This window comes from Aplidium turbinatum, chromosome 17 (assembly GCF_918807975.1).
Source record: "Aplidium turbinatum chromosome 17, kaAplTurb1.1, whole genome shotgun sequence".
In the NCBI taxonomy this organism is placed as follows: Eukaryota; Metazoa; Chordata; class Ascidiacea; order Aplousobranchia; family Polyclinidae; genus Aplidium; species Aplidium turbinatum.
The window spans coordinates 15,436,338-15,456,836 of NC_137488.1; the positions used below are offsets into that span (position 1 = coordinate 15,436,338).

General features: G+C 36.0%; 2 protein-coding genes across 4 annotated transcripts in view; both read left to right on the plus strand.

Annotated features, from left to right (window-relative positions):
• LOC145786448 (uncharacterized) overlaps positions 1-4,247 on the plus strand; it is a 30,768-nt gene extending 26,521 nt beyond the window's left edge. Inside the window, exons 7-9 of the mRNA XM_082598102.1 lie at positions 1,959-2,231; positions 2,819-3,118; positions 3,924-4,247. Of these exons, the coding sequence (XP_082454228.1) occupies positions 1,959-2,231; positions 2,819-3,118; positions 3,924-3,943 (593 nt within the window). The 3' untranslated portion in view covers positions 3,944-4,247. The remainder of the gene's footprint in view (positions 1-1,958; positions 2,232-2,818; positions 3,119-3,923) is intronic.
• A 1,017-nt stretch (positions 4,248-5,264) lies between these two features.
• On the plus strand, positions 5,265-16,651 carry LOC145786449 (receptor-type tyrosine-protein phosphatase beta-like). Of its 3 annotated transcripts, none has more exons than XM_082598104.1 (11): positions 5,265-7,293; positions 7,430-7,532; positions 8,955-9,017; positions 9,273-9,354; positions 10,085-10,175; positions 10,701-10,777; positions 11,124-11,253; positions 11,386-11,513; positions 11,750-11,907; positions 14,299-14,434; positions 14,507-16,651. In XM_082598104.1, the coding sequence occupies exons 2-11, from the start codon at positions 7,441-7,443 to the stop codon at positions 14,654-14,656; spliced, it is 1,107 nt and encodes a 368-aa protein (XP_082454230.1). In that variant the 5' UTR covers positions 5,265-7,293; positions 7,430-7,440; the 3' UTR covers positions 14,657-16,651. The 3 variants fall into 3 exon arrangements, with proteins under 3 accessions (XP_082454230.1, XP_082454232.1, XP_082454229.1); XM_082598106.1 differs by having other exon boundaries at positions 5,265-6,808; XM_082598103.1 differs by having other exon boundaries at positions 5,266-7,532.
• The last annotated feature ends 3,848 nt before the right edge of the window (positions 16,652-20,499 follow it).

The following is a 20,499-nucleotide window of genomic DNA, read 5'->3' on the forward strand; positions in this document are numbered from 1 at the left end:
TAACTTTAATCAGCTCCAGCGCTTGTCCTGTTGGAGATAGCAAAAAACATTGCGTAGCAAGTTTGTTCAGTATTCAACGTAGTTTATGATTTTGTACTATCTCATGATCAGAGATGAAGTTATCATGCATATAATGTCAGCAATGACGTCAGAACTGATCTTACAAAAAATATTGCGACATTTGATTACTAATTAATTTAAACAATAAAGCGACTATTAAAATATTCAAAATGCAGTAATGTAGAATGATGCACCCAGTGATAGCTACAACATTCACATCAAGAATTTTCACAACAGATAAACCTAAATTTTAATTTTGCTTTATGCACTTACCGTGACACGTATCTGTGCTATTCGCATTGTAAAAGACATTCACACAATACACACATGCATGTCATTCGCATTTAACGTGTTTACCTTAAATTTTAACTTTGTTGAAAATTGAATGAGGCTGTTCACCAGGCATTAAATTAAATGATATGAGATGTTCTACTAGTGCAAATTAAGATAAACTATCACAAGATGTATACAGTGACAATCTGCTTTTATTCCGACGTTTCGTCAATCAGACACGACTGACTTCTTCAGGGGGCTAGACCAGGTAGTGACTACCTGTCTAGCATGGCAAAACACAGGACATATTGCTGAAAACAACTAAACATGCAAAATGAAAATTCAACTTCTGGACAAAAACTTATCGCGCGCAAAGTTTGAAATAAGTTAGAAAAAAGGGGGACTTAATTGCGATCAACAAGAAACTTAAATAACAACAAGGTAGGAGAGTGAACGGCATTATTGAAAGTAGACTCAGACTCAGACAGAGACTCATAATATTACTGAAAATTAACAGAGAACTCGAACTCACGAATAAAAGAACTTGAGACTCATTGTGTTATCTCTACGCCATCGAAGCTTTGTTACGCCAGCAGCGGTTCTGCTGTCATCAGGAGTTATAAACATTTAATATAAATAAAACCTCGAACCCCTGCATTCAACATAAAACCTAGAACCCCTGCATTCCCCTGCATTCCTAGAATTCTGCAGGGGTTCTAGGTTTTATGTTGAATGCAGGGGTTCGAGGTTTTATTTATATTAAATGTTTATAACCCCTGATGACAGCAGAACCGCTGCTGGCGTAACAAAGCTTCGATGGCGTAGAGATAACACAATGAGTCTCAAGTTCTTTTATTCGTGAGTTCGAGTTCTCTGTTAATTTTCAGTAATATTATGAGTCTCTGTCTGAGTCTTATACTATGAGTCTCAGTTAATTTCCAGTAATATTAAGAGTCTCTGTTAAAATTGAATTTTATGAGTAAATCTTATATTATGAATCAAAATTGTTTTGTGCAGAGGTATATAAAGCACTTTCAGAAAAAGGAAAAATAAACAGTTTCGTAATTTAAATTAATTCATGACTCATGCCGTTCACTCTCTTATCTTGTTGTTATTTAAGTTTCTTGTTGATCGCAATTAAGTCCCCCTTTTTTCTAACTTATTTCACACTTTGCGCGCGATAAGTTTTTGTCCAGAAGTTGAATTTTCATTTTGCATGTTTAGTTGTTTTCAGCAATATGTCCTGTGTTTTGCCATGCTAGACAGGTAGTCACTACCTGGTTTAGCTCCCTGAAGAAGTCAGTCGTGTCTGATTGACGAAACGTCGGAATAAAAGCAGATTGTCACTGTATACATCTTGTGATAGTTTAGCTTAATTTGCACCAGTAGAATATCTCATATCATTTAATTTTAACTTTGTGTTATATAATAAAATGTGAAGTTTTCAGAATCTCTGAAAAAGCTTATTGATTGCTCTCCGAAGTGTTGTAACATAGTTTGTATTGTTTTTTGTTTTTGTAAAGGTTGAAAGTTATTTCGAATTCACTTTCAAATTAATGTTTTAACCTGGTTGAAATCACGAAAATCCTTAGACATTATTTTTTCTTACGTGTTTTTCTATTTAGTGATTTCTCAACCAATAAGTGTTAGCCTGACTGGGGCAACAACAAGTTCAACTGCAAGCATCAGTTGGATGGCACCAGATGTTGGAGGAGGAGCTGAAGGCATTCAAAGCTATGAAGTTGTTTGCATTCCAAGTGGCTGCACCTCAACCATAAGCGGAACTACAGCGATTGTTTCTGATCTAGCTTCTAACGCCAACAATGTTATAACTGTAATCTCTGTGACCACGTCTGGGAAGTTGGGCGCACCTTCTTCCTCGTTTAATATAACTACACGTAAGATAAATTATTGTTTTTTATCGATATCAAAAAACTGTTATTCGGTTTACAGGCTTTTTTTTCAGTTGTCATACTTGAACTAGTCATTGACTGCTTCATAAGAACATGTATTACAAGTTTGGTTTTTGCATGATTTTTGGATAATTGTTTTTGCCTTGTTTTTAAATTGTTTAGGATAAGTTTGTCGATTTCTTTTGTCGAATGCAGCCCTTTGAACACTTGGCAACGAGGCATAATACAGCAAATATAACGAAGTAAATGTATCCTATACAAAAAGACAAACGTGGATAGGCCAAATGACATGAGCAGCACAGTTATTTACCATTCTTGCTTTGCTGTTCTTTGATGTCCACGGGCACGTTTTCAAGGAAGCGACCACTAAATGCTGCACCATTTTCTTGTAAAAACCACAGCTTCTATGCCCTCACTTATGCAACTACTCCCTCTTCGTTTGAGTCCCTTTATTTTCAATTTTTGATTGGTGGACCATCCTGCCTACTTAAACTTTTAGTCAAGCCCAAATCCGATAACTGATGCAATTTTTTCATCATATTTTTCTAATTGCCGTTTGTGTTTTTGTTTAGTTCCAGGAAAGCCAATATTAACAACCGATGCCAAGCCACAAACATCAAATAACACTATCACCTTTGAATGGAATAAACCAGACGGCGGAGATCTAATATCAAATTATTCTGTGCAATACAAAGCTTCTGAAACAACGAGAAGTGGTTATATCACCGCTAAAGTCATTGATCATATAGTTGGGATTTCTACGTACAATTGCACAATCAAAGATTTGATTCCTGGACAAAAATATGATTTGCAAGTTGTGCCTTTTAACACAGAAGGGATGGGTACCCCACTGCAAGAAGTTAGAAACACAGGTTTGTACCAAGTTGACAGATATTTGATAAGCACTTTCACATGTAGACGTGTTGTCTGAGATATTTCGTAAAATAATATTTATTTCTTAATCTATATTATTTTGACACTGCTATTTTGCATTCATCAAATGCTGGCATTCTATCATCTTGTCAATATTTATCATCCTTTAAGTTATTTTGGCAGCCGATTGTAGCATCGAATAGACAGCGATAGACACGTGTTTCGCCCATGAGGCTGGGCTTATCAGTATCGCACCGTATTCTTGCCACTTGAGTAATCGACCGCCGCTTTACCAGTCAGTTTAACTCTTATCTTTGTGGAAAGAAAGAGCCAACAAAACCAGCAGGTGCCAGGGGTGCCAGGGCCAACAGGTGCCAGGGCCAACACCCCTGGCACCTGCTGGTTTTGTTGGCTCTTTCTTTCCACAAAGATAAGAGTTAAACTGACTGGTAAAGCGGCGGTCGATTACTCAAGTGGCAAGAATACGGTGCGATACTGATGAGCCCAGCCTCATGGGCGAAACACGTGTTTATCGCTGTCTATTCGATGCTACAATCGGCTTCCAAAATAACTTAAACGTTTAATTGGAGGTCTCAATGGCTGGCGTGGAAGCTACACCGTTCTGGTTAGCGAAGCGTCACTGCAGCTCGCTGTGCTAGTGAGTAATCAGCCTTGTGCTGATAGCCGGGAAGAACGCCTTTCTTCACATTTATCATCCTTGTTACCAAATAATGTGCTCAGAGAAAACTTCTACAAGTGAAACAGAACTGGTAGTTTGTAATGTATCAAATTTTTTTCTTCTAGGTTTGTACTTGAAGAGATAAGAAACGCTTCCTTCCTGTATTGTTATGTTTACAATCTTGTTGTGAGCTAATAGCTATACTAAAAAACATTTTAAAGGCTGTCAAATATGGAGTTTAAAAAGCTTGTACAGTACATAACATATTTTTATGGCAGAAAAAAAGGTGATACTCGCATATGCAATCTGTGCATACATTGATGAGCCATTCAAAATCTTTAAACTATCGTGTCGCATTTACACTCTAAATAGGACAATTACACAAGAGGTTGAGTGTAGTCAATAGGCGAAAAAGAAATGCTGACACTTGTTGCACCACTTGTTCATTGATATGCTATTAAAAACAATGCAATTGTTTTAATTTAAAGTTTTGTTAATAGGAGAGGTTCCGCGACAAATGCGAAAGTATATCAAGGGTTCCGCGATGACAAAAAGTTAAAGGCATAGTAAATAAAATTTTCAAACGGAAATTAAGCATTAAAATGCGTAAACTGAACATTCAAGAATACATTTCAAAACGAATTACCGAAAAAAAATTGTTTTCAATAGCACTGGCAAGGCCCAAAGTTCAATGTTTCATTTTTTCAAAATGATCAAAAAGTGCAAACACTGCTCGAGAATACGTCACTATAGACAGCAATAACAAAAGCCACGTTAACACTAACATCAGATCTGATGTTTGAGCAAACTGTCTGTTGTTTTGATGTTGAAACCTGCTGTTTTGATGTTCATACATAGGGGAAAGGTGTGTATTTTGAACCCCTTAAAGAAAAATAGGCACAACTCAGCCAACTTCCGGTCAATGTGTATTATTTTTCACCCAGATACAGTCTAGGTACTTGCAAACCAGCGTAGAAAATATAAACCACGTACAATAAAAAAAATACAGAATAATTAAGCAATAAAAAATGTTCACAAATGGTCCAAATTACACATATGGTGTGTATTTTGGACCATTGGGGTGTGTATTTTGGACCATTGAAGTATGTAATTTGAAACGAAGTTGCTTGAGGTCTTTGCAATGAAATTTCTGGATTACGGTTCAAGAATCCCCTCAGCCAACCTTTTCCAGCAAAACTCTTTTCACTGTTGAAGCGGTATTGATATTATTGGCAGACGCACTGTCATACGCAGGGCTTTTTTAAGTCTATGGCCCTTAAACCATAAAATCTTGACTCCATTTCCAAAACATGTTTGACCAGTTGATCTTCAATATTTTCGGAAAGATCAAGTTGTAATGGTTTTTGACCCTTGTGTAGCATATTTATTGGTAGCGTATTATTGACATGTCTTTACACTGAAGCTTTGGGAATTTTGAACTGACGCGATGCTGCATAGGTGAGATGACTGGTCCAGATTACACACGGTCATGCAGTGTTAAAAATTACTAACTATGACCTCCATACTTGTTTATAAGTTTTGTAATTGATCACAACATCCCCTTATAGGTTAGAGATAATATCAACATCATATCAGTCTCAAACGTCATGCCAATAACATCTGAGGGCTAAGCATCCAACTTCACAAAATAACATCAGCATACCCAAAACCACAAATTCCAATCTCCAATCCACGTTTCTAAACCAAATGCGCTGAGGTTTTCACATTAGGGCAGGTCGATTTTAAAATTTGATGTGGAATAAAGTACCGGTAGTTGCCAATAAGTGAAAAACGTCTTTCGCAAGTAAAAAAAATAAGCAAAGTGCAACGATCGCTTGCGGAAATACGATTAAATTCTTAAAAGTTGCTCCCCGCGTTTTGTTTGAAAAGCGCGAATATGTAGCGCCGTTAGCGGAAGTCGTCATAGCAGCTGCAAACGCGCGATGACTTTCTCCATACTTTTTAGATGATGTAGGCCTACCTAATCACAGCAAGTTAGCGGAATTTTATAATAATAGGAGACCTGAACAGTGAAAAAGTTGTTGTTTAGCTCGAATTGAAATTAAGCACTTAATTCAGTGATAGACTGTAGGCCTAGTGCTTGTTATAAGCCTGACGCGTCTCTATGTAGGCCTACTTAGGCTATCCATTAGATTGAGTAATCAGCTTATCATTACAGCATTGGAAATGTGCTTTTTATGAATATAATGAATCGTTTTGAGCAATGATTTGACAAGTCAGTGAATCAGTTAATCTAAATAAAGCTTTTTTAAATCTTATTTAATTTCAGCTAGTATGCAATAAACTTTCTTGTTTACAAACTCTTATTTAAACATGCCAAAAGAAAATCCGCGTTTAACACGACAAAGTGAACAGCATCATGGAGGAGGTCCTTGCAAGCTTGCTAAAACGGAACCCAGCACTTATAAACAACTAATTCAATATTATTACCATCTTAACAATGCAAAAATTAAAAGAATTATTTGAGGTATTGTTTTGCGCATCAGCGAGGATTTAATTAGTATTTGGCAGGCAGTAAGCTAAATCCCCGCCTACGTTTGATTTCTGACAAAGCCATCAACAAAAAAATTAAAGATTTATTGAAATTGGTTAAGGATATAAACTGCATACACGCAAAAGGCCGAGCAAAGGCTAATCTGGGCATGTATTTGTTTGCTGGAAGTTGTGGCATGCAGGGATACTTGAGTCAACTGCAAGCTCTTGGATTGCAAGAAAGAGCACATTCTCTATGTATTCTCAGCAAATGCGAAATTCCATTGGAAGAAAGAGCTTATCTGATGGATCAAAGGCTAAAAATTGGTCCTAAAGGTATCTTTCAAATGTTATTGGTTGATCAATCAGCAGTTTTAAAAGCACAAAATAATGAAAAACGGCTACAAAAACTTCCCCATGACTTCCACAAGGAGGAAGGCGACATATGTGGACCATCAGGATTACCCGAATGGATAAGTACCGTAGCTCAAGCACGTCAAGTTCGGCGTCAGACAAGGTAAGCACGATTTATTTAGTCGATTGAAAGTGATACATATGAATTGGTACTACAATGAAAAAATCAACACGTGCATCATATTGATGTTATAAGCGCAGTGCACAAAGAGTATAAGTAACCTAAAAATTTATATACCGAAACTATTTTACCTTTGTTTGCCATAAATCCCTGATGTTTGAATGTTTACAATTTAGGTCAGTAACATTTGATTTGTATAACAGATTTATTATTACCGTAAATTACTTTTTTTTAATGTCATCATGTTTTATTTGAGGACAAGCAAGAGTGCCGGCCTGCGAATACAGCACCGTAAAATTTTCTTTTTTCCGTTTAGAGCTTGTGAGGAGTGACTGTAGCCTATCATCGCTTGGCAATGCATTATTACATGACATAAAACATCTTTTGAGACTGAAAGTTGATCTCCGCCACATTATTATGAATAAGTCTAAACTGGATCGAGCCAAAGCAAAACTGTAGAGTTGCAGGTTTATTATAACTCTTTGGTGAATTTGGGTTTTCACGTTTTATTATAACATTGTCAAGTAATTTTTTCACATTTTATTTCTCTATAATTCTTTCACTTCGGCAAATATTGTTTACTACATTTATTTGTTGACACAGCCAATATAGCCATGATAGCTGGATGGACAATTGCTGCTGCAGAATTTGTTATAATCATTGCAATCTTAACATATTTCTTTCGAAAGAAAAGATTAACCAAAAAGTGAGTTGTTAAGTAAGCTATAAAATATTTTGTGTGTGAAACGTGCAATTTGTTTATTCTTATTCCATTCCTGAAACATTAGAAACGTTTATTCGTTCCAAATAAATTGCCGCGTTGACGTCATCATTGAAATACAACACATTACATAATAACAAAAGGCAAGATCAACCAATGAGAGGCCATCTTCATAAACAGATGTTTCTTTTGAAAATCTTTGAAAATTTGAAAACATTTTGAAAAAATTCTTAATTAATAGTTTGCTTTAAAGAACGTAGACTACTCTTAGATTTGAACAAAAAAACTTTAAATTTGTCGAATAAAAAATAACTTTCAATTTTAGTAATCACTTCCAACTTAATAACTCGTAGCATTGCTCCATGAAGTTGAAAGCAATTACAAAATCGAATATTTTCTGAAGCTTGGTTTATTAATTAAAGTCTCATGTAAGATAAAGGTGAGTCCCATACTTGATTCAAGCATCAGGGAATAAAAAAATAAACTAAGCTTTCGGCACTAACGACAGTAGGATAGCAAGTTCCTAGTTCCTTTCTCTCTTGGGCGCATTTCCTTCAGCAACTATGCCCATCCAATTGATTACACTCTGGGTAGACGTGAGCGGTGTTTTTCAACAACCAGCTGAAGCCGGGAGTCGAACCAGTATTGTATGATTTCGTAACTAATTTCGGCGTTTTCACCGTTACTTGATCTAGTTGTTTTACAGCAACACGGTTCTTTGTTCTGCCATACTAGAAAATGATAGAGCTTCGGTAGAGAGTTTGTCTTGTTGAACCATAGGCATACGAAGCAGAGTAACGTGATCATGTTTAACATCTTCAAGTTTATTACATATAGAAGCACAAAACTACGCAACAAATTAAGTATCGAACGTTTTCGACATCACACGATGAGAGGATATCGAACGTTTTCGACATCACACGATGAGAGGACATTGTGTGATGTCGAAAACGTTCGATACTTAATTTGTTGCGTAGTTTTATGTTTATGTAAATGTAATAAACTTGAAGATGTTAAACTTGATCACGTTACTCGGCTTCGTATGCCTATGGTTCGTACTAGAAAATTAGCCACTACTTGATCTATCCCACATTGATGACATGTCGGAATAAATGCAGATTCTCATCTGAAGCACCTTGTGATAGTTTATCTTATTTTATGCCAAAGGACCGTATCATATTATTGAACTAAATGCGTGGTAAACAGTCTCATTCAATTCTGAATTGTAAGTGACAATTACTTTTCAGCCATTTTAGGAAAAGGTGTGAGAAGTAGCCTAGTTTGTTGGTTGTAAGGATATATCAACAGAGAAAGGATTGTTAAAAACTATTGGTTTACTTACTGGTGTTGTATTCGCGACATGGAAATTTGAGTTTGTTACCTGTGATAACAAGATATATGTTCCAGACCTGGACTTGAAGTGATCACGAATGCTATTGCTTTATCAAAGCCTTCGATCTCATCATCTCGGTGAGTGTGTTCGTTTCGTTTTGTGTAAGGAGTTCCACAATGACATTTCGCATGACGTTGTGCCATGTCATCAATATTTTGATGTAGAAAACATACTGTAATACTGTATACTCACAATTTGTACTGTAGAGTGGGCAAAACATTTTCATTGACCTTCTTTAAATGAATGAAAAGTTATTTTGTATAAAACATCAATAAACAAAATCGTTTGCAATATTTACCTTTTTTAAATTAACTCTTTCAAATTATTTTCAGAATTATTAAGCTGTCGGACGTCAGCGAGTGCATGAAAGAGCTGTCAAAAGATTTGGGTGCAAAACTTAAATTGGAATATGAAGTTAGTTGACCTTTGACCTACTTGATGCTGGTGTGATAAACATTGATTGTGTGCTAGACTTCAGCATTGCCTCAAATTTTCTTAAAATAAATTGTTATTTTTAATGTGGGTTTCTTTCCAACATATATAACTTTAAATCTTCCAAATAATTTATTTAAATCGTTTAAGTTTATTTTTATTTTATTTTGTAAAATTCGACCAGTTTATTGTAAGTCAATTAAAATTTGCACTTGTTTGCATTATTTTTCTTAGACAGTCTTAAACAAAGTCTAAAAGTTAATTCACTTAACTTGTACTTTAGGTTCTTTTTTTTTTTTTACAATCAAAATAAAAAAGCATCATACATAAGTTTGTTTTTAAAAGTTATGCCAAAAGCTGCAATGCAGAATGTCACCACCGCATCTTTTTGCTTTTCAGCTTTTCGCTTTCCTTTATCATTGACCTTTAATCTTTCTGGTGTATCATAAAAATCAATACACATTTCACCGAATTTATTTTTTTGCAAAATAAAAGGGATTGTTTAGAACTAAACTATCCAATGTGTGGCCACGGCTATGTTGTATAATGTAAATGCTACATAGAACATCAGAGAGTAAAATTTAATTTCATCAAAACATTGCAAGCGCACAACTATTTTCGGTCATTTGTTCAAAATTCATAGCAGCACCATTTTCCAAGATTAAAGAAATTTTTGAAACTCAAAATGGAGTTAAAACATGGTGAATTACAGGAGCTTGTCAGTATTATCGGCAATCAAGCAGCAGATGTTGGTTTAATGGCTATTAACAAAGAAAAAAATCGACATAAAAGCATTCGTCCATGTAAGTATCAAAACAGCTTTATAAAATATTTTTCAATTTTCAATTTTGCATTAAAACTACATTTTCAATCAGATTAGTCTGTTGGAATGCAATAAGAATCGTTCTGCTCTGTCACCTATCCTTGATTGCGCCGGATGTTTAATAATGTACATGGGCAATGTGCTCGCTTTTTATCCCAATTGAAATATATCATCAAAATCTTGTCAGTTGTGTTGTCAGGTAATGGAAAACTGAAAGAATCTCATTTCGAAATGGTATAGACTAAATTGTGCAATAAGATGTAAGTCAGTATAGCATGCTTTGTGTTTGCCGATGGTTTGACTTCCTTGCTTTATGCTCACCCAAACAGTTTACTTCATTTTAATCTTCAGTCTTCAAACATAAGCCTCATCATCATACAACCAACAACTAAAATATATTTTTCTGACTATATCTTGATATTAGTTTTTGTACCTGGCTAATTGAAATCACGAATACCGCAAGAAAACACATTTTCCTGCAGACAAATAATACCCTTACTTTCAGATAACAGCAACAGAGTCAAGCTTAGCATGGTGAATAATAAACCTGGATCTGATTACATCAACGCTTCATATATTTCGGTAAGAATCATGTTAGTTACTAACTGCTGCGTGGATTTGTGCTGTTTGAGTTATTACATTTTAAGCGATGTCAACGTACTTTTTGGGAGACACTCCACTTCATAACCAACAAAGCACACATTGAGATAAAAGCAAGACAAGTAACTAAAGTAAACAAACAAATCGAATGTGAAATAGTGGGCATTGGTTTGAAGTAACGGCATTGCACGGTCGAAATTATCTGTTGAATAACATAATGAATATTATTTTTCAAAAGCACCAAGTTAGAGTTTATTTTTTCATTGTTATTGGACAATTAAGCACATAGCCTATTACAGCTTATTATTCATTAATTGCTTTTGAACAGGGAGTATCAAGTTGTAGAGATTACATCGCCACACAAGCACCTCTTCCAGGAACAAAAGCTGACTTTTGGAGACTTGTCTGGGAGCAGAATTGCAGAAGCATTGTGATGATCACTCAAACTGACGAGTTGGGTAGGTTTAAACTAGGTCAAGTTACACTCAACAAAACAGAAAAAAACACAAGTAACTAAACAATTAGTATGTAAAAGTAGATCTATGTAACTGCATATATCGTCATTAAACTAATTCTATTTTATTTTATAGAAAACCATAAAAGCGACATTTACTGGCCATGTGAGGGAGAATCGTTTACGTCACGTGATCTCACCATCACTTGGGTTTCTGAGTCACTGCACGAAACATGGAGGGTCCGAGAATTTAACATCGCGAAAGTAAAGTTAAAGAATTTTCAATGGCCTTGAAATATCATATTGCTTAATAAAGTTCTATTTTGTCTAATTCAATGTAGTCTATCTCTAAGCAGTAAAAAGTCGTTTACTTTTTACATTACAGTGTAACGGTTATAGTGGCTTAATACTTTATTATTACAAAATCGAGATATAGCCTACAATTGTGAAACATATCCTGCATCTGCGATTCTTTTAAACATATATAAAATGATTTGCAGGGATCAGTTCATCGTCGTATTCAGCAATTCAACTTCTTCCATTGGCCAGATCATGGTTTGCCAGAAAGTCCAGAAGATTTGGTGACATTTGCTCGCTTCGTAGGTCGTTGTGTTGACAGCGATGTGCACAACAATGGACCTTTGATTGTTCATTCAAGGTTAAACATTGTTTGTCAATGAATGCAATTCACCATGTAACAAAATTTCGCAAAACTTTTAATTGCATAAAAAATTTTATGCATTGTGTTCTGTTACTTCAAACTAATCACCAAAATAGCAAAAAAAATCTTAAGTTTTCTTACTTTTGATAAAATGTCACTGTTTCTGATTGTTAGTTTTACTCAGAGATGTTCTGTATTAACTAACATAGTTTTCTAATAAACGTGTAAGCATGCAAAAACAAAGAAATAATATGCAAATATAATTCATATATGCATCATGCAAAGATGAAAACACTTCAAAAGTGGTCACATTTGTGGGACTTACGTCTATACACTGAGAAATCTTCTCGTATTGCGGATCATACACCCCCCTCTTTCATGTTGCAAATCCACCGCCCTAGATATTTCCTTTCTATATAAGATGAAACCTTTCACCATCTTTTCCGCTTCCAGCAATCACCCATACAAAGATCAACACACTCAAGATGATAGTGCAGGAATGGCATTTTTATGGACATAAAATACACCATTTTTCATATTCTTTCATCACAGTGTTTCCAAAAGTTGATAATAATTATTGCTTCGTTGTGCCTATTACTAAAATTCTGAAATTATGTCTGTATTAGATATGTTAATTTGTCATGAGAGACTTTTTCTATATCTTGAGACACTACCGTGTCTTATGCAGCTTTTTTGCTCGAGGGTTTGAGAATCCGCAACTAAGCTGCTGACTGCTATGCGAAGCAGGTGCAATAGAACATAATATGGAAGAATATGCAATGTCATGTCGGTTTTTTGTTTTTCTAACTCGTGAACTGTCAACCATATAGCAGCAACGGTCTTCTGTATGGTTTCGGGGTTCTCTCCAAACTCTTGAAATAGCAAATACTGTAGTATCAAATGTCGTTTTCTCTTAATCAGCCATATAAATTGGACCGATGTGTTCTGCAAATCACATAAGGTGCACAGTTTTCAACTTGGTCAATTTGGTCACTAATTTCCATACCAAATACATTTCATAAGTATAAAAGCTTTGCTTCTAGCTTTGTTTCATTGCACATTTCGCTTGTTAGTCTGATATGGTTACTGATATAGATAGACCACAGACATAGCAAAAAGTTTCCAAACAATCAGTAGAAAGTGAATAAAGAAATAACAGTTAACCTCTCAAGTACATGTAGCTCCACACAGAGTGAAATTTACATGGCTTTTGACTCTTTTTCTATTTGGGTAAAAATTATGTCTAAAAAGACATTTTAACTCTTTTTTGTTTGTTTAAAAATAATGTCTAAACGACATTATTAAAAGATAACTACGGACAATGGCCAGTGTTTCGATCTTCCGATCTCTTCAGCGTAGTAAAATGAAAGTGAAAAGTTGTCTTGAAAAGATGGTTTCTGAGAGTAGTATCAAGTAGTTCCCTGTTGAGTATCTAATTTCTTGCATTTTAGATCCATCTCAGATGATTGTTATGTCCTAGCTTAGTGATAAATTTCTGTCTTTTTCTCAAGTTTTTATTTTTAACACATTCCAGTCATTGCTTAGCACAACTTTTCTCAAAAAAGTCACATCTTCTAATTGGCAGTAAAATTACGTTTCGCTGAAGTCTGAAATCAAAAATTAAATCAATTCTCATTGGCTTATTACATCACTCTCAGAAACCATCTTTTCAAGACAACTTTTCACTTTCTTTTTACTACATTTAAAATTTTGGGTCATTTTTGACCCACTGTGACCCAAAACTTTGGGGCAATCTCTCACCCAATTGAAATCGCTTTTCAAATTTTTTTTTATGTTCCACCCGTGCCAAAGTCCCTTGTTGCAAAGTTGCATATATGATTTCGGCAATATGTGTGTTTTACAACACTTATGGGGGAAATTTCCTTGGTTAAAAAAAAATTTAAAACGTTATGTACCTTAAAGGTTTTTAATCAGCAATATCTTTCAAAAAATACTAAAAACTTGACACAACTAATTTTTTGTTACATGGTGATAATTTCTTATACAGGGTGACCCAAAAAGATGCGTACTCATGAAAATTTCAATTGTGACTTTGATTGAAAAGCTATTTATTTCAAATTATAACTACACATTATTCAGTTTATGGAAGACCATTGACCAGAGTTTCAGCATTTTCTGTCAATTTTTAGTCAATTTATGGCTTTCCCAAGATGTGTTCCAAATGTGAAAAAATCGAATAAAACATGGGTACGCATCTTTTTGGGTCACCCTGTACTTTAAAAATTATGTTTTTTTCATCTTCTCGATTTTCCTGCTAGCCAAGATTTTATTAGCCTACTTATTTTATAATTATTTCGTGCAAGTCAAAAAACTTCTGAAAACACACGTTGTTTCAACAAAAATGTTACAGAATTCAATTTTTTCCAGCGCTGGTGCAGGACGAACAGGAAGCTATATAGCAATTGATCACATGATGCAGCATTTGCAAGAACACTCAACCGTGGATATTTTTGGAATTGTTTATCAAATTAGAATGCAGAGGATGGGGATGGTTGAAAATGAGGTAAAACCCAAATTTCTGAAGTGTAAACCGATTCACTTTCTTAAATGAACCTTTGATCTTCATTTTGTTCAGAAACAGTACATGCTACTTCACAATATGGTGCAAGAGTTCCTGGCTCCTACGTATGAAGTTGTTTTCAATAACGGAAATCGTGATCATCATAATTCATCTGCCTACGAAACTTCAATTCCACGCTCTTCACAATATGAGAATACTGTCTAAAACTCTAAAGCTTCATACAGTGCTGATTTTCTGCAACCAGTTTGTCCTGATGTGCGACATGATACGATATGTGATTGCGAAATGGTCTCAAACGTGCAATAAAAGCTAAGGTTTCATGACTACATATCATTGAATTGGGGTTTGTAAATATTTCTTTAATCACATACTCTTGTAAATTGTATGATTTTAGTTTCCTATATGTGTGTTCTTAAGCTCAGTATCTGAGTATGGGACCTTTACTTTACTATATGTGTGTTTACTTGTTATTGGTCTTTTTTTGACTTCATGATCATCATCAACCACCCATGCCACAGTTATCGAATGGCCTCTATTAATTCTTTCATGCCATTTCGAATGTCGTTTTTCACCTTTCAAGTGTTATCAGTCTTTTCAACCTTATATTGCCATCCTCGGTTTTGACTCTTCTCTTGCATTTCAGTCAATTCATTGGTTGGCCACTAACCCAACCCAATCACTAACGCATTTCCTACTTGAATGTCTTACTGGTTGCTGACTTTTTTGTTTTTGTTTTATGTTTTATTATCTTTATCCTGCAATGCGGGAAAGCGGACTTGAGCGGTATGCATCGGTATACGCCTTCCGACGTACACCTGACCCACGCTGCAGCCGACTGCAATGTCTGTTTCTGGTTGTCTACTCTACTTATGACTTAAATTTGGTACTACCCATTACTCGAAATCGATCACTAGGTAGAGGCAATTATCGTAAAGTTTCTTGCCCAGAGAAACAACAGCAAGTGCGGGTGGCTGGATTCGAACATGCAGGCTCTCGACTGCGAGCCCAACGCGCTAACCACTCGGCCAATGCTTCCCCTTTCTTTGATAATTTCATTTCTGATTGCGTCGTTTTTATTGACATTGAATGGACTTTTATGTGGTTTTCGGATTCTGTCGTTTTCCTTGTTGCTGCATTTTTTAGGTTTCTTGTATTGCATTTTTAAATGTTCATAGTTAAATTCCCTATATTTCAACTTCTTATAATTTGTTCACACAGATACTGCTGTATGTAGGCCTACATCTTTAATTAAATTATGTTACGTGAATTACTTTCCTGTTGTGTTGATTTATAAAAAAAATGCATAGTAAGTTAATGTCCTTGATCTACAGCGCAATCTCAGAAGGTCACTGTTACCGTGGCGTAGGCTATGAAAAATGACTGCACATGTTTTACAAACCTACAGCGAGCTGAGCATGTGACTGAAAAGCAAACTAAATATTGATGATAAACTTTAATACGTTTCGTATGATGCTGCGTTACAATTTTCGTAAGGTTACGTACACTGTATACGTAATTACGTGACGTTATAACGCTACGTTACAATTGGTCAACAAATCAATGGGAGGGTACGCACTTGCAAGGATGAAAACAATGATAATGCAGATGAAAATGCTAATCATTTTTACTTATATTTGTGTACAATAATTCACATAAACCATTTGTAATTAGCAATAGCCTTGTGTCTTTGATTCTGTCATGCCAATTCAATCTTTTAATGTGGTTGACTTTGTTTCAGGGTTGCCACTTGCGCAGTTTTCTTGCGAATTTGGGCTAGTTTTGATTCGCACTCACAGGAAAAGTTTCAGAAGTCACAATCTTTCGACTTGTGTTGGTTCGAGTTAATAATTTAGAAGTGTGTTATTTTTTCACGTGTACACTACAAAAGAACGAAAGGCTGTTTTGCAATACGTTTATGAGGCGAACGGTGCTTATAACCATGGAAAACATGCTCAATTGTGGTCGGAGCTCTTGATGGACTTAAAAAATGGCAATCTAAGCACTCAAAGTTATTGTGCACAGTTCCATTACCAACTTAGCTGAAAAGGGGATTTAGTGCACTCGTTGATGAGAACGAGAAGTAGGAATAATGTTGCATTATTAATTAGACCCATGATGGCCTGACGCAGGAGACTTTGCAGCAAGAAATTGTGCAGCTTAACTGGTCTGAAATATACGGCAGCAAATGCTTCATTAATATAACTTACTTGGATGGTTGAATAAACAAAGCTAATTCTCTTGATGTACGACTATAGTAGTTTTCTTAGATGTTTATAAAATAAAATAACCTTCACGTACCTTAAAGTGCCTCTGACAGGTAAATAAATTCGCTAAATTTACCTAAGATACCAAAGAGATGACACTAACAAACTTCCCTGACCACCAAATCGTAAAAAATATCAACAGGCTACTAAGTTACACGCTTGCAAACTTTCGTTGACATCGGCGAATCTGGCACTCATTCAATTGCAAAAATAAAAACGGCAACACCGCAGTGACGTCACAGTAAGCGGGAATGATACATTCTTTCTCTGTGATGACTTGGTAAAGTATGGTACGACTACTGCAAAACGTGAATGTGTGGGGCTCTGTTGGTCTTCTCTAAAGCATGTGCAAATTAAGAATTACCGAAATGAAAAAGTGAACTTATTATTACTATCAGGTTTCGATCAATTAGGTTGAGTTTACTTTTATCAAACAGCATCTCAATTCAATTGAAATTGCAGTTTCATAGGGCTACAATTTTCATACTTTTTTATTTGTCCTAATCTGCGTATAGCCATTTGCAGTGTAACAATAGTATCTCACAAACAGTAGGCCTACCTTTAATTTATGGTTAAGACAATGCCTACAACTTGCTGTTTATGTGACATAGTCAGTGACAAAGACCGTGTGCTTTCTTTTCCCACATTCCCACAAAACAAGGTAGGCTACAGAGAAGAAAATAGTCAAAGTTTTCTTCAAGTGTTCGAAAGTGGATGGGCCATACAAAACTAGTCGTATGTGTTCACTTCACTGAAGATGATTTTGTTAATACCACTCAAGTAAAAATGCCTACAGGCATGTGTTGGAGTGTATACTACAAGGTGATGATCTCGGAAGCAACAATCGGATTGTGATGCCGTCATGCATTGTTTGGCGAATCCGAAACAATTTTCCAGATCCAGATGGCCGTTACACAGGATTTCAATGTCCAACTGAAGGCACATTATGAGAGAGAGAACTTTTATTTATTTATGAATAGTGAATATGAATGATGATTCGTACGATTTTTTCATTTTTCACTTCAAGTATATTTTAGGTTTTGTAGGAACGCATCCAGTACAGTTTTATTAAACTGCAAAAAAACAACAAATCTTCGAAAAAAGCAACCGCTTGTACCAACTCCGACCAAACTGTGATCCACCAATTCCATCTAGGAAGCGTTTGTTTCATCCGTTGCTAACGACGTCCACTTAGGATGACGTAATACCACCAAAGTCGTCCCAGAGCAGTGAAATATGAGTTTCGCCTGTGGTGACGCTGCGGAACAGTCGTTTGATATAAATTACGCCCTAACCAGTCGAGCTACGAGGTTAAGATTAAAAAGTTTGCTAAGTGTAATTCTGCGCTAGGAAATGCTTTAAAAAGTTACTATACTTGGACCCAACCTGTCAGGGGCACTTTAAAGTGCCAAGGCCTACTTAGAGTAGCGTTTACAGGGGAGGTCCAGAAGGTACTTTTGGACCCGAGCCTGGGATGACTTCAGGGGTCTGAAACTCAGCGTTGGGCGCGATAACTCATTTTTCAGTTAAGCGATAACGATAAACGAAAAATGCCTAAAGCGATAACGATAAACGATAAAACAAAAAAAAGTTAAGCGATAACGATAAACGATAAAATTATCGCCGATAATGTCCGTAAATGATAAAAAAAAATTCTTGATTAGCGCTGCCCCATCCCATGCACCACGAACTGTTTTCATCAACATGACGAAAAATCGAACATAGGGATACTGTAAAGGGACAAAAATTTTTGTAAGTTATGCATGATAAGAATCGCAACAGCGGCAGTGGGTATCGAATCTTCAACTTCTTGATCCAGAATCAAACCACTGAGGTAACCGCCGTGCTTATAATTATACCTTCAGATACCAGTTGGATGCTTTTATCAATTGAGTTACACTGCCGCTTACGTGCAGTAGGCAAAATAATTAAATCAAATGAAAATACCATAAAAAATTCCAAACTTTGTATTTTGCTTTCTGCTTAAAGGGCTGTTTAGAGCAAAGTCAGCAATAATTGAAAAAATTCCAAAAAACTCAATTTATATCGGAACAACAATATCCGATTTTTCAATGTTAAAATTAGCCATTTAATGCTAAAAACTTTCTGATAAACTCCCTGAGCTTCCGATCCTCGGATTCCACTGAGTGAGTTTGCAGCGCTTCCCCAGTTTTCTGGCTGAATTTTAAATGATTTTTCAGTCAAATTCACTAGGCTATTATTTGTTACGTTTTAGTTTCTGTGGCCTCTCATTATAAACCGATTTCTTATTATTTTGATTAGTTATTTGTTAACTCTGGTTTGCAAAATTACCATTCAACATTCATAATATTGTTGCCCCACGAAAACTAATGGCGTTTATTATGTGGCCGGCATTTTTATGACTTGTTCATTAGGATAACATTTTGGTGCTCTCTCACTTAGGGCAGGTGCCCCCCCTCCTCCCTACCTTTTTTCGCTCTGGCGAGACCACTGAACTATAGGTAGGGTTGCCATACCGTCCTTATTTCTAAGATATGTCCTTATTATGAAGGACCAGGTGTTAGAACACTTAAATGTCCTTGTTTCTAAGAGATGTCCTTATTTTCGAATTGCGTCCTTATTTTGTCTTATTTTCAACAATTACACAACTTCGATCGTTTTCCTCTGGTATCCGGTGTTGCATAATAATCTAAAGTTAATCTAATTAGTTTCCTCTAATCATCAGTATCTTTAACGAAAGTGTGAGTACGTCTTCTTGACCTGCGATCGATGCTAGGCGAGACCTCGGCACAGATCACAAACTTTATTCTCTCCTCTATTCAAGAGAATGGCCTAGACATGAAACAGCTGTCATTCTTTTGTGCAGATAATTAATGCACCAGTGAATTTTGGAGGATCACAGCATAGTAGAAAAAACAACGTCTTCTCTCGTCTTAGAGCAAACATTGCACCTGATCCCAGTCGGCTGCCCTGCTTATATTTTGCATAATGCAGCAGAGAAGGGATCAGAGCACCTCACACTTGACATAGAAACAATCGTGCTGAAGATTGGTAGTCACTTCAAAGCCCAAACTGGTAGAACGATGAGGCTCAAGCATTTCTGTGAGGAGCTAGATAGCAATTACTCGACTTTACCAAATCGATAGACACACACGCCGACTCGATAGACCACAGTTGATGCTGTACTCAAGTGAATGATCGATCTCTGGGAACCACTCAAAGCGCATTTTCTTTTGCTGAAACATCCACCAAGAATATTGGAGGATTTCTTTAAATCGGAAGAGTCACTGATCATCGTATCATTCCTCCACAGCGCTTTATTGCTCTTCAATAAACCACTGTTACTCCTGCAAAAGTCAACTGCATTATTTCCAGAACTGGCAGAGATAATTGAATTTTTCAAGATCAAAATATTGCAACGCCATTGTTCAGGTTTTTTTGAAGCAACAACAGAAGAACTACTAAGAACAGTCGATGAAGAGCATGCTAAGGTTCTCAAAGCGAGCTTCCAGAAGTTCTACACCATTACTTTGGAATATATCAACAAGTGATATCGATTTGAAAAGCATCCAGCGTACATCAACTGGACCCTGCTGAAGCATCAAGCAATCGAGTACGAGGAAGTCAAGGGGTTGGCGAAGCAAGTTGATCCACTAATGGCAATGAAAGATAAGCTGTTCGATGAGGTCTCGGCTTTTAACGCTCTGCTCAAGAAGATTCCAAATGATGTGTTCAGCAAGGATGAGCCTGAAGACAAGTGGATGAAGATCTTTACCGGAAACAACTCTTTTCCGCTGCTCT

Bases quoted from the DNA above. Each gene is read 5' to 3' on its own strand.
- LOC145786449 (XM_082598104.1), top strand. From the start codon at position 7,441: ATGATAGCTGGATGGACAATTGCTGCTGCAGAATTTGTTATAATCATT. The intron at 11,514-11,749 runs GTAAAGTTAAAG...AATGATTTGCAG, and splicing joins GAGAATTTAACATCGCGAAA to GGATCAGTTCATCGTCGTAT. The intron at 14,435-14,506 runs GTAAAACCCAAA...CATTTTGTTCAG, and splicing joins TGGGGATGGTTGAAAATGAG to AAACAGTACATGCTACTTCA.